Here is a 14,049-nt window from a genome sequence, read left to right as displayed (position 1 = left end):
GGCTGTAAGCAGTCACAGAGTGAACCTCAGAACAGGGCCAGAGCTCCTGGAGCCTGTATGACATCTGTGTCTGCAAGATGGGGCAGGGGAGGCCTGGCCAATGGGCGCATGCAAACCTGGCTTCTACTACTCTGGGTCAGATGATCCCAGACTGCTTCTCTCTTGGCAGCTTCCACTCTAAATTTGAAGCACAACTGGAGGAGACTCATGGTGAAGTTCAAAGGAGTCTGGTAACTAATCAAAATGTCTCCTCCCCCTCCCCCCTCCAAAAAAAAACAAAAAAACAAAAACAGAACATAAACCAGCAACAATGCATTTGCAGGCTGCAGGATACAAACACAGCATAGGAAACAATGGCAGACTTGAAATTTGCAGGTGGAGTCACAAATCAAAATAGTCTTTATCTAAGCATAGCATGGAAGATTTGGTTCTTCTGCTTTCTGAGTGTATACACAGGGCTGATGTCCACCAGTAACACCTAAGATCTGTGAGCTCAGAAAGAACACAGCTGTAAACTGGTCTGTTCCTGCTAATCGTGAAATTTTACTGCACATATCACATTATCCCCGAGGTAACTATGGATAGAAGGAGATTGATACTCCACACTTAGCTTAGCAGTAGACGTAAGCCTATGCCCCAATATTGATATCATATGGGGTTTGAAGTGAACAAAATCGGTTCATGTTTCTCAAAATGTGGCCTGGGGACCATCTGTGTTCTGAAACCCTTGGGGACTCTGTTAAAAGTGCTTTACCTGTGCCCCACCCAGACCTGCCAAATCAGATTCTCGGGGTCAGAGCTGGACCCCCCCAGGAGAAATAAACTCCTAGGGTGCTTTTAGGCCCACTAGAGAGTTCAAAGAACATTGTACTGAATTTTGACGTTAATTATTGATATGGAGAACCTGAAAGTTTCATAGGAAAATTTGAAAACCTTGAAAAACTTTTCAAAGTAAGCCTTTAATATAAGAGTTCTCCTGGGTTAAAAAAAAAAAAAAAAAGTATGTACAAGAAAACTTTACATGGTGATCATGACTATTTGAAAATGTAATTTTAAAACATTAAATACAAACATATAAAATTTGGTGTTTTAGATCTTTAAAAAGATCAGCTAAAAAAAAAAAAACATCAGCTAATTCATTGACATCCCTGCCTTTAACGAGTCCAGAGCTCAGAGTGGACAGTACCTGTGGCATTTGGTTCGGTTATCCACAGTGCTGACCCCTCTCGCCCCTTCCTGGCTGGCAAAGCCCCGCTCGCACTGCCACACTGCCTAGCTTCCATCTGCACCCTGTACCTCTAGATAAGCAGTGTATGTGGGACATATGGCTGGGAGGAAAGGTGTGGCTGGTGGCCCTGGAAAGTACCTGTCTTCAGGCAGAACACATCATCTTTTTCCCTAGAGACGGTTAAGACCAGGAGACCTTTACCTTAGTCGAAGCCAATTTAAGTGCCATCTTGCCTACTGGCAGAAGCTCTGACCGGCTGGCTCCTGAGTGTCCTGCTGGCCTAATCTTTGCTTTTGCTAGACGTGGTTTCATGGAGTTCATCAAGGGTGGTGTTTGCCCATCTTTCCAGTCTGCAATATAGACTTCACATCTTTCAACTGGCAATCCATGACAGAAAACCCACTGCATAAAAACTACAGAGGGTGTGTCAAGGTGTTATTTTGAGTTCTCCATCTATAAAATCTTGTTTCCGGCATAGGGAAATGGTAAATGAAAGTATACACACACACACAGTCCATATTATATATAACATACATATTATAATTATAACATGTATATAGTATGTATTCAGAGAGAGAACCTCAGGAAAATGATTCTCTGTGACAGACAGGAGAGTTGTAACAAGGACGTCCCTCAGCCAAGAGGACGCTACACAGACAGTATCTTTCCACAGCCCAATTATAGAAATCTATGTCAGATTGTAACACAACTGAATATTAACTAAGTTCTGAAAGTAAACCATCTACCAGAAGTCCCATATTTCTATAATATGAAATGGTTAACCGAGAACAGGGTTCTCAAGGTATGGGCTCAGAACCAGCATCATCTGGAAACTTGTTAGAAATGCAAAGTATCAGGCTGCTCACCAAACCTACTGAATCAGAAGTTCCTGGGGAGGCCCCAGAAATCTGTTTTTAAAGCCCTGGGTGATCTTGATGCATGGTAAAGTTTGAGAACTGTAGGTTCAGATCTCAAGACAACTCACCCGGACTTTACCTTGTTGGTTAGGGAGGAGACGAAAGGAGCAGGAGTACAGTAGTAAGCAATCATAAGGTGTAACTCAAAGAGAAGGAAAAAGAGCCCTGCCTCCTCCCCCACCTGGCCTCAGAAGTATTCTGATTTCTTAAAATCAGAGCAACCTCTTCCAGTTAAGATACAGTCACTAAAAAGCCACTATGCCCATTAATATGCCAACACTTCTCATTTATCTTACTCCTTAGTGGTCACTCGACAGATAACCAGAAAGGAAGGAGAGCATAATGTGGCATATCATGTGACAAGTCAGACCTAACATGGAGCAGGGGAAGGAGAGTCACAAGTCCTCATCGTAAAGGGATGACAGACAGGTCCAGGTGGGACCCTACCGTGAAGGGACTCTGGAAAGGCAATGATGCTTTCAGCAGACAGAGAAAGTGATGCTCAGAGGAACACTTCATCATCATTACTGTCTTCAGCAGCACTTAACTATCAATTAGCTGAGAAGATGGGTCTTCCCCTGGCTTCTTAGAAACAGGACACCCTCCAAACTGGAAAGGTCACCGTTTGCTACCGATTAGCATCCTGTACCCATTTTATACATACATGTGACGCACATTCAGGATAAATGTGGAAGAGTATAAATGTAGGACTCCCTCCCGTGCCCCCTTATTACAGCAGCAACAGTACTTTCTTAGGGCAAAAATCAACACATTCAGATCCTGACATTCACAAGCACCAGTTATAGAACTTACAGCAGACCTGATATGTCTTTACAACGTCCCCCCATGTTTTATTTACAGGGCACGCAAGTCAGGCATTTTCCCAACACATGCATTAAAAAGTGTGACATTAATGTTTAAAAACTTTGTGGGAGGACTTCATGACGACACAATTTTATATTCAACAAACAAATCCAATGTGAAAACCTGTTTTCTCAGAGCACCATCACCATCCAATAGGCATGCACCCATTTTTATTCCACACTGTACTTCTCCAAGGCTCTCTGCATGCCTTTTAAAAACTCAACTGAGAGTAAAACTCCACCGAAGCCAGTTTTTAAAAATTATGACAGAAACATGACTTAAAATGTAAGATGGAGATGTGGCAATTAAAGTTTATGTACAAGCTGCCACAAGAAAAGCACAAATCATTGATTCCTTGAAGGACTCCTCTATGGGGAGCAAATGTCATATGCAACAGTCTATCTTGCTTTGCTCTGCCTGTTGACAGGTGACATTTTAACCTCTAACCAACCATAGCAAGACAATTCAAAATTAAGGTTGACACTTTGTCCTTTAACTAGTTCCAAAGTACTGCAGGGGTTTTACTGCCTGATGTTACACCATATGTGCAAACTCTAAACACAGCAGGCAGGGTTAAGCAGGACGCCTCTGTACTTTACCATTTTTCTGCTTCCTGTTGTTTTTGGAGCAATTCTAACTTTAGCTAAACATAACCCTTCTGAGTGAATCATTTTTAGTAAGCGAATCCGCCTTATAGCAGAGTACGCTGCATGTTGACTGTATTTCTGAAGCACGGCCACCTACAGAATTCAAAGAACTCACCGGCTTGGTATTTTGCAGTTTTTAATGAAACCCATTCACTTTATGAAACAGTTCATAAAATAAAATTATGTATCACTTAAGTTTTTATGTATAAAACCCCAAACAATTATGAGATGAATAATGGGAATAACTATTTTTGAGGCTGTTTTTCAACTCGTCTACCATTAAGCAATAGTGATGAATGGCAGATTTTTCAGAACCTAGTCCATAACTCAGGTTATTTTCTCATTTCAAATTTACTATTAACTTGAATAATGGGATGTATTTACTTACTTGTGCCCTCAAGAGGTCTGAATCAGAAAAACCTTTTAGGTCTTACATTCATAATTATTTTTTACCAGGTAGGAGAAAGATATATGAGAAATGAGAGAATACCAACTGCTAATAATAAACTATATCCTAGCTTAACGTCAGTGACTCTTGCCAAGCAGAGTTCATGAAAAGCATGTACAAAGGGAGAAAAGGTCCATTTAAAAATACACATAACTTCCCCAGTGATCTTTCCCTTTGAGTTTTCTGTAAAACAGAGCATTTAGCTCTATATTATTCCAAAAAAATCTATACATCACTTACAGAGGGAAGCATAAATCTCATGGGTCTCAGATTCACTTACTGTTGCCTTCCTTCATTATACATTTAAAGATAATCAATAAAAACTGATTTCTCTTTGTATTTTCCTGTTCTGCCAGAAATAATAGCAGTCCCTGCCCTAAAATGAAGGAAAAATGGAAAGTGAGATATTTACCATAAGCAGAGAAAAAGAAACTGCCTATGCATTTTTCCTGAGCCAAGTGAAACACAAACAGCAAATCAAGTTTATCCTTAAAGAAAAAAAAAGTTTTTTTTTTAAATACTCCTGGCATTAATTCTATTTCTGAAATCTGTGGTATCAAAGAATTTTCAAATTCTGTATTTATATCTCAGCTTTCAACAACTTCTTTGTGTTTTCTAATCATTTTACTTTACTTCTATGTAAATATATATATTTCATCCAGTAGAGGAATAAAGAACCGCAAGCAACTCTTGTCATTTATTTTAAAACACAAACCTTCTTTGCCCCTTGCCTTTTTAATGCAAGGGTTTTCTTATTCAAAATGTCACCTGAAAGCATTATATCAAATAACCCACAATCATCTGTTGGGGTTCCTCCAATATACAGAGCCTACCTGAGAACTAACCATTTTAATTTTTTTCTTCTTCTTCTGTATTCTTCACAAGACTGTAAGAAAACCCCAAATGGAAGAGGAACAGACTTTTACTTTGTAATGAAGTTACAAATACATTTTTATATGTTTTCCTGGCTTCCTATTTCCCTTCATTCTGTGCTATCCACAGGTTGTCATATTTTAGCAGGGTGGACTATAAATCAGACAAGTTCAACCCGTCAGTTTGAAGAATGGAGGTGAAAAGCACAGTGGAAAATATATAAAGTATAATTAAAACCATATGATCAGAGATATTGAAGTAATACTTGTTGGAGGAAACCCAAATAGAAATCAAACCTTTTCTGGTGTTAGTGAGACTCTCCAGTCCATCTGGGACAAGCACACAGTATTTGCTTTCTTTTTTTTTTTTTTTTTTTTTTTTTTTTTTGCCTTCACAGGAAGAGCATCCAAGGAAGTTAAATCCTAACAAGATAATTACGCCTATAGCTGTATTTGTAAGCATAGTGAAATCTACAGTCGTTCATGTAAAACTGATCTCTCATTTAAAACAGTAGTCATTTATTTAGAAATATAGTTTAAGACTAGGCAAGGGTCAATTTTACACCTGCCAAAGAGAATTAAACGCTTATAACAGCAATGTTGAATCAAGGATCTTTTCTACTCTTCATCTCTAAAGACCTGAAGACGCCAGTAAGACACAGATAATCTAATTGCTTACTGTTGAACAAGAAGAGCAGGAAGTCATAAAATCTAAACTATCTCCCCTACTTCATTTAAACAGTCTCAATGTTACTGCCTCATATAGGTTGTACTTAGCAGGCCAATGATGTATATATGTCTAAGGAGGGTCAGAAATTAAGATCTCTTGAAGTTGTAAAACAGTTCCGGTAAAAAAAAAAAAAAAAAAAAAAAAAAAAAATCTTGACTTTGGCAGGCTATCTCCAAAGCTATCCCATGTCTCTCTCTTTCTCCAGAGCATTCCAAGTGCCAATTATAAGGATTTCTGCAGACAGCTGGAACATAATTTTCAATACTGCTCTGGGATTCCAGTAATCAAGTCAAATCGAACAAGTCACTTACCCCCCAGAAACTGAATTCCTCCAGCCACTCTTCCCACGGTCCTCGAGATGAGCTCCGACACACAGCAAGCCATGAGGGCAGTGAGAGCCACCAAGAGGAGGAGGCCACAGCCCAGGCCTGTCACGATGGTACAGATCCTCCATTCTGCACTGGGGATGCCCTGGAAGGAGGCATAGCGCCCACATTCCTCTACCATCACCATCATCTGCCGGCTCTCATCATGCACAGGGTAGGAGCACCTCCGGAAAGTACCAAAGGACACAGACTTGCCCAGCTGTGATCCCCAGAGCCAGTAAGGCATAAAGAACCCCACACAGGAGGTGGCAGCACAAAGAAAGGAGAGCAAAGCCCAGATCACCCCGGTACAAGTCAGGCTGGATGCCATGTTTCAACAGATAGGGCTAAGAGGACCCAAAGTAACAGTTCTGGGATTGCAGGAGTGAGTGAAGGTGTGCAACCACCAGGGAACGGCAGGCAATCCGCAGTTCTGTGATGCGGGCAGGGGTGTCTAGGAACGGAATGGATCTTCAATCTTACTGGCCATCAACTTCCCATCCTCTGTAGTAAAGATGATGGTCCCTGGCAAAACAATGATAAGCATTAGAAAAGTTAAACGTTTTTAGAGAAGCGACACCACCAGTTCAGTTGGTCTGCAACTGTTAATTAATAAACATTCAAACTTGCCTCAACACTTCAAAAGCGGGAAGAACTAATTCTCTCTGTAAACTTCTCTACAGTCCAGGTTTTGTCAAAGTAGCTCAAAGCCTTCTCAAGTCTCCATGTCCTATAGATGCTCCCAGATTAACTCTTGACAGCTATTTACTTAAAGAAATGCGTGGCTTCTGTTTGCCAAGTCAGTGAATTCGTTTCACATGCTCGCGGTAAAAGTAATGTAGCATTTTTACTGCCAGTAAACATAATTCCGAATATCAAAATAAAGTGAACCATACCATGGTTTGTTTATTTGGCTTGCAAGTTCACGTTCCTAACTTGTAGCAACTTTTCCGTGTCCCTTTAGGTGCAATCACTGTGCGTGAGCCCGAAGACAATAATTAGGGCAGTCCTCGCAGTTGCAGAGCACGTAAGTCAGCGAATGCTTCAGACCGTCCGGGCACCCGGCGCGGATGGAGCCACGGGGCGCTCGCCAGGCTCGTTCAGCGGTCTGTGTGGGTTCCTTCCGTCTCTACCTCTCCTCTAGTGTCCATGAAACAAAGCCCAGGCATCGCTTCCTTCTGATTCATCGGTTCCGGCGAAACTGTTAGGCCCGCGTCTCCCGCTGCACGATCCCGCGTCCGGTGGAGAAGCAGCGCCCTTCCCGGGGCTCCGCCTGGAGCCCGCTCGGCCCGCGCCGCTCCCGCCCGCCCGCCCGTCTCTGCGGGGCGGTCCTGAGCCGGTCCCCCGGGTCTGCGGGTCTGCGGCTCTCCCGCGGCTCTCCTCCGGGCCCCGGCCCCCGCTCCGGCGTGCCCGCAGCCAGCGCCGGCCCCCCGGCCCCCCGCCCGGCCCTCGCCCCTACCGTTTCCTCTCCGCCCGCCGCCCTTTTCCAGTCCAGTGCGTCACTCCCGGGCAGCCTCCACCACTTTTTTCTTTCTAGATCGCGTCCACCAGGCAGCGGCGGCGGCGGCGGAGGAGCTCGGCGGGCCCGGCCCGGGGCTGGGGGACGCGGCCGCGGGCAGGCGGGCGCGGAGGGGCGGGGCGGGGCGGGCGGCGGGGAGGGGAGCGGAGGGGAGCGGAGGGGAGCGGAGGGGAGGGGGGCCGCGGCTGCAGCTGGGGGGCCCGGGCGGGCCGGGACGGGGCGGGGCGAGGCGAGCCCAGCGTGGGCCCCCGAGGGGCGGGGGGGCAGCGGCCGCGCGCAGCCGGGCCCGGGGGTCGCAGCCCGAGCCGCGGCGGGGACCCGGGGCGCCTGCTCACGCGGCTGGCGGCTGGCGGGCGGGTCACCCACGGCGCCCGCAGCGCCCTTCCTCGGCCCGGCCGGAGGGGGAGGCTCTCCCGCGGCGGCTCGGCGGGGCGCGGGGGCCACGCGCGGGCCGCGGAGCTCCCCCTGGCAGGCGGGGCGCGCACCGCCCCCTCCCCCTCCCCCACCCCCCCACCTCCCCCGCGGCCGGCGGACCGGGACGCGGACGGGGACCCCTGCGGGCAGGGCGGGAGGCGCGCGGACCCACAGGTGGGGACCAACCCCGCCCTCTCGGCGCTCCCGCCGGCCGCGGCTCGCCCGCACGTCCCCGCTGGCTCCCGGGGCTGCGGCGGAGGAAGGGGCCGGAGCGCCGGGGGAGCGGCCGTCGGGGCCCGAGGACAGCCGGCGCCGTGGCCACCTTGCAAGGACTGCGCAAGGCCGGTGCGCGGAGAGGCGGCGAGCGGCGAGCGGCGAGCGCGGGGCCCGGGGCCCGGGGGGCGGGGGGCGGGCAGGAGGCGGCAGCCCGCGGGCCCCCGGGGACGCCCCCGGAGCGCCCCAGGGTCCCCGTCCCCATCCCCATCCCCCACACCCCTCCCCCCAGCCGCCCTTCCTGCACCTCCCCTCCAGTCACCCGCAATCAATACCACCGTGAGATTCCTCTTTCTTTCTTTCTTTCTTTCTTTCTTTCTTTCTTTCTTTCTTTCTTTCTTTCTTTCTTTCTTTCTTTCTTTCTTTCTTTCTTTCTTTCTTTTCTTTCTTTCTTTCTTTCTTTCTTTTTCTTTTCTTTCTTTTTCGCTCGTCCCTAGCGCTTACCGTCTCCGGAGTCCAGAGCTGCAGTCAGTACGCGGACGGCGCGAGGGGCTGAAGACAGTGTCCTAAGAATCCCGCCATCTGGGAATAGCAATATGCGAAGCAGACACTTCCCCAGATGAGTCTGTGAAGTGTTTTTTTTCAAAGTAGTTGAAAGTAATAAATGCATAGGTATAAATAACATTTCATAGTAAATGTTCAAAGAGCATCGTTTCAGTTAGCCACGATTCTGTGCGTTGTTCCCACAACGACACTGGAGATGTGTGTTCTCTCATTATCCCATTGAAAGGATTTCAGTAATCCGCCCCAACCTTTTTGAGGTTATATAGAACTTTTTAAGAATATGCAGAGCCTCTCAGGAAAAAAAAAAAAAAAAACCACATATACATATTAAGCTTTATCATAGTGGTTCCCAAAGGAGAGACGGGAGATGATGCACCCCAGGAAACATTCGGCAAGATCTGAAGTTTGTTGTTGTTGTTGTTGTTGATATTTGGTTTACTTATTTGAGAGAGAGCACGTGAGAACAACGTGGAATAGGGAAAGGAACAAGCAGTGTCAGCACTGAGCGGGGAGCCCAACCCAGGCTCAATCCCATGACCCCGAGATCATGACCTGATGGGCTCAAATACTCAACTGACTGTGCCACCCAGGTGCCCCTGGCAAGGTTTTGATTATCATGAGGAGGGAGGTGCTACTAGCATCTAGTGGATAGAGGCCAGGAATGCTGCTGAACACCTTAAAATGCACCAGACAACCCCCCATAGGTACCTAGCCCAAAATGTAAATAGTGCTGAGGTTAAGAAAGCCTGTTTCAGTGAAATGTCAGGTGGTTCCTGGTTCCCCTGTGGCCCATCCACGAATCCCAGGTTCAGAATCCCTGATGCAAGTGATTTAAATTGTCTCATACAAATCACTGGTTACTGAGCTCCGCAGTGGTGCAAATGATGGGTCTGACTTCCAGTTATGTACCATGCCCTTAGCTATTACCCAGAGCCTTCAGATCTATATAATGTGAAGGTAGAAGATAAAACCATATAAAGACAAAATTACAATCATGAGATTTGGACAGCCTCCACACAACCTGCTGGGGAAATTGGTCTGGGACATTTTTCAAGCTTGGGGGAGTTTTAAGCACTGAGGTAGATGGCTGGGATGACATCTTTGCTGTCCCTACACTAACTTTCCTCAGATTACTTGATCTAGTCCTCAAAAAAGAAGGGGAAAAAAGACTATGAAGGAGGTGCAATTATTATTTTACAGAGAGGTTAAGTACTCTGAGAACTTACAGCTAAAATGTGGGCTTTAAAATAACTCATTATCTGAATTCTACTAAATAGAGTAAAATGCTACTGGAGAGACTCTGCCTAAAATGAAAAAGTAGAGGAAGAGGTTGAATTTTTTTAAAGGTCTATTAGGATGCAATATCAAGGGATGCCTGGGTGGCCCTTTGGCTCAGGGCATGATCCTGGAGTTCCAGGATCGAGTACCACATAGGCTCCCTGCATGGAGCCTGCTTCTCCTGCTGCCTATGTCTCTGACTCTCTCTGTCTCTCTCTCTCTCTGTCTCTTGTGAATAAATAAATAAATAAATTTTTTAAAAAGATGCAATATCAATATTTGTTAAAGTATAGTGTGTTACATGCTGGGACCCAAATTTCTAAATTAGATGAATGAATTTGGACAAATGGTGACCTTCCCAAGCCTGAGTTCTTTCATTTATAAAAAGAGACTGTAATAGATGTTTTTTTAGTTGTATTTGGGGGGGAGGGGCAAAGGCAGAGAGAGAGGGAGAGAAAAAATCTCAAGCAGACTCCATGCTGAGCACAGAGCCCAAGTAGGGTTTGATCTCATGACCCCAAGACCATGACCTGAGCAAAAAACAAGAGCTGGACACTCAACCAACTGAGCCACCTAGGCACCTCTGTAACAGAAGGTTTTTAACATTCTTCTAGCCCATAGCACTATTCATATATTTGAGAAGGAGTCTAGGAGTCACCTGATTTTTTTCAAGTACATTTTACAGATGAGGAAGCAGAGGCTCAGAATCCTTCTAGTGTGTTAACCAAAGCTGAGTCTAGAATCCATGTATCCTGATTTCTCTTCTCAGTCCACCATGTAATTATCTTTCCAAACTACAAAATCTTTTGAATTACTCCTTGGGTTCTTATATGTATACTTTATAGGCAAAATGCATTATAATATCTTTAAAACCCTTGTATTAAATTTGCAACTTCAAAGGATCTTTAAATTATTTCCCAACCAGAAGTTCCCACATAGCAGAATGCTGCTCCTACCTCTTATTCCAGGTTTGAGTTTCTAGTGTGTTTGGACAGTAGTCCCATTGAGTCATAAGATGAGATCATGAAGCTGTAAGGCATCTATGGCAACACTCCTGGTTGGCCATTCAAGATTAATTCCCAACTCCTTCACCTTGTTCACTAGGTAAATACCTCCCTTTCAACCTCTCCTAAAGCTAGTGGTGACCCACATGACCCTTGTAGCCAATAAGTCTGCCGAGGAGGCCTCTAGGGAAGATTGTATTCTCTGATAAAAGAGAATGGCTGTCTTTGGACACATTCTTGAAGGATGATGTGTTTGGAGCTGTGGCAGCCTTCTTCAATCATGAGGGGAATCAGAGAGACATAATCCCAGCACCCTAACATGGTGGGGCCACACATCTCCTTTTGAATTTCTTAAAAGTAAATTATAGATTGTTAAAATGGTTTAAATTACTGTTATTTGAATCTTCTGCTTGTCACCAGTGAAAGCATTCCTGATGGATAAAGCACTGTCCAGATAAGACATATGCTCAGTGACAGGGAACACAGCACTGTACCCATGTGCTTCGCTGTTAAAGATAAAGATCCAATAACTGAACATTAACTGAGAGAATTAATGAATAAATCAGTATCATTGTGATTATTATTCTTGTTCCAGTACAGCCTACAGAGTGCATATTTTTTTAAGATTTTTTAAAAATTTATTTATTCTTGAGAGACACAGAGAGAGAGAGAGAGAGAGAGAGAGAGACAGGCAGAGGGAGAAGCAAGCTCCATGCAGGGAGCCCAACTTGGGACTCGATCCTGGGTCTCCAGGATCAGGCCCTGAGCTGAAGGCGGCGATAAACCACTGAGCCACCTGGGCTGCCTGCATATTTAATTTTTAAACAAATATGATATGTTATATAAAATTAGGGAAGGAGTATGATAGTTGGATAGAGGAAACACCATGGAATCAATCACTTCTGACCATTGGGGAAAGGTTGGATAGGAAACCTCTCAGTTGACATTTGTGATAAAAGCTACAGTTTGGGGACACCTGGGTGGCTCAGCAGTTGAGCATCTCCCTTCAACTCAGGGCATGACCCTGCGGTCCTGGGATCGAGTCCCACATTGGGCTCCCCACAGGGAGCCTGCTTCTCCTGCCTGTATCTCTGCCTCTCTCTCTCTCTCTCTGTGTGTGTCTCTCATGAATAAAAATCTTAAAAAAAAAAAGCACAGTTTGGCTGATACAATGCCTGTTTCTTTTTTTTTTTTTTTTTAAGATTTTATTTATTTATTCATAGACACAAAAAGAGAGAGGCAGAGACACAGGCAGAGGGAGAAACAGGCTCCATGCAGGGAGCCCGATGTGGGACTTGATCCCGGGTCTCCAGGATCACACCCCAGGCTGCAGGCAGCGCCAAACTGCTGTGCCACCAGGGCTGCCACAATGCCCGTTTCATACTGCTAACTCTTTCTCTCCAATAGAAGCAGTGAAAGCTAAAATCTCCATTCCCCAGCCTCCCTTGAAGTTTGAGTGGCCAGGTGACAGTGCTGGCCAATGAGATGAAAGTGGAGTGGTGCCAGCACCCTCCATTTTCTCCCTCTTTCTTCCAGCCTGGAAAACAGATATGATGGCACCCAGAAGCACAGAAGCCATTCTTCAGCCATGGCATGACATGGATGATGACAAAGGCCAACACGCTAAGAATGATAGAATAAAATGGCACCAAGAATCTGGATCCTTGGTATATATTCACTAGGTTGCTCTATTATCCTCAGACATCTTTTGGGTGAGACCAATAACTCTTAGTTGTTTAAGTTCCTGTTATTGGCAACAAACACACACCCGCTAGACTATTGATAACCGTTCTCTTGCGGTCCCAGAGCCAGCACCATGGTAAAATGGATTAGAAGAGTGCAAAGACACTAAGCAGGGCAGAGAAAGGACAGAATAGTGCTAGGGAACAATTCTTTCTCAAGCAAATGGTGGCTAAAGTGGGCATTCATTGTCTATAGCATGTATTGGTATATGCTTCTTAAAATCTGGCAATAGAAACAGGAATAGCCATGAACATAGTTTACAAAATACTTCCCCTTAAAGTCCTAACCTTAAGAAGTTAAACAAGACATGGGATGCCTGGGTGGCTCACTGGTTGAACATCTGCCTTTGGCTCAGGTCATGATCCCAGGGTCCTGGGATCGAGTCCTGCATAGGGCTCCCTGCAGGGAGCCTGCTTCTCCCTCTGCCTGTGTCTCTGCCTCTCTCTGTGTCTCTCATGAATAAATAAATAAATCTTTAAAAAAAAAAAAGAAATTAAGACAGAAATTCTCAGCATTATCAAATGACCTGCTACAGGAAGAACCTTTGAATACAGGCCAGCAAGAGAGAGATGCAGGAAGGTAGAGGGTGTAAAAGAGAATCAGTGCATAACACAAGTGAGGCTCTAAATAGAGCCTGGGAAGAGGGGGTTTTTTAACTGCTCCTGACCTACAGTTTATCAGTTCTCTATCAGAATATGGCGTTTGCTTCTTCACAGATGCAGGGAAACACCCAAAAAGTGGCTCCACTAGCTGCAAAACTCATCACAGTTCTCAGAACAGAGGGTGTGAAATAAACAATTAGCAATCATGGCACGTTCATTCTTTTTGTCCGTTTCTTCCTTTGTGTGTTTCTGAACTACCCTTGCCCTTCATGAATCTCTCTTGGTTTGGGTTTTTTTTTTAATTTCATTTATTTATTATTTTTTTATTATTATTTATGATAGTCACAGAGAGAGAGAGGCAGAGACACAGGCAGAGGGAGAAGCAGGCTCCATGCACCGGGAGCCCGACGTGGGATTCGATCCCGGGTCTCCAGGATCGCGCCCTGGGCCAAAGGCAGGTGCCAAACCGCTGCGCCACCCAGGGATCCCTTAATTTCATTTATTTATCAGAGAGAGCACATGCAAGCAGGAGGCGGTGAAGGCGGAAGGGGACAGAGGGAGAGGGAGAAGCAGACTCCCCACTGAGCGGAGACCCTGACAATGAGGGGCTCAGTCCTAGGATCCTGAGATCATGACCTGAG

At 45.5% G+C, this 14,049-nt stretch overlaps 1 protein-coding gene across 5 annotated transcripts in view; it reads right to left on the bottom strand.

Annotated features, from left to right (window-relative positions):
- LHFPL6 (LHFPL tetraspan subfamily member 6) overlaps positions 1–7,684 on the bottom strand; it is a 237,010-nt gene extending 229,326 nt beyond the window's left edge. For 2 of the 5 annotated variants that reach the window (XM_072797272.1, XM_072797276.1), the window contains exons 1-2: positions 7,531–7,684; positions 6,018–6,596 (exon numbers count right to left, since the gene is read on the bottom strand). In XM_072797272.1, coding sequence (XP_072653373.1) covers positions 6,018–6,402 — 385 coding nt within the window. In that variant the 5' untranslated portion in view covers positions 6,403–6,596; positions 7,531–7,684. Of the gene's footprint in view, positions 1–6,017; positions 6,597–6,701; positions 7,343–7,530 lie in introns of those variants that run through there. The other 3 variants (XM_072797273.1, XM_072797271.1, XM_072797274.1) reach the window with 3 other exon arrangements.
- Between the last annotated feature and the right edge of the window lie 6,365 nt (positions 7,685–14,049).

The sequence above is a fragment of the Canis lupus genome, chromosome 24 (assembly GCF_048164855.1).
Source record: "Canis lupus baileyi chromosome 24, mCanLup2.hap1, whole genome shotgun sequence".
NCBI lineage: Eukaryota > Metazoa > Chordata > Mammalia > Carnivora > Canidae > Canis > Canis lupus.
Note: the sequence above shows the minus strand (reverse complement) of the source record. Positions and strands in the feature narration are given on the sequence as shown.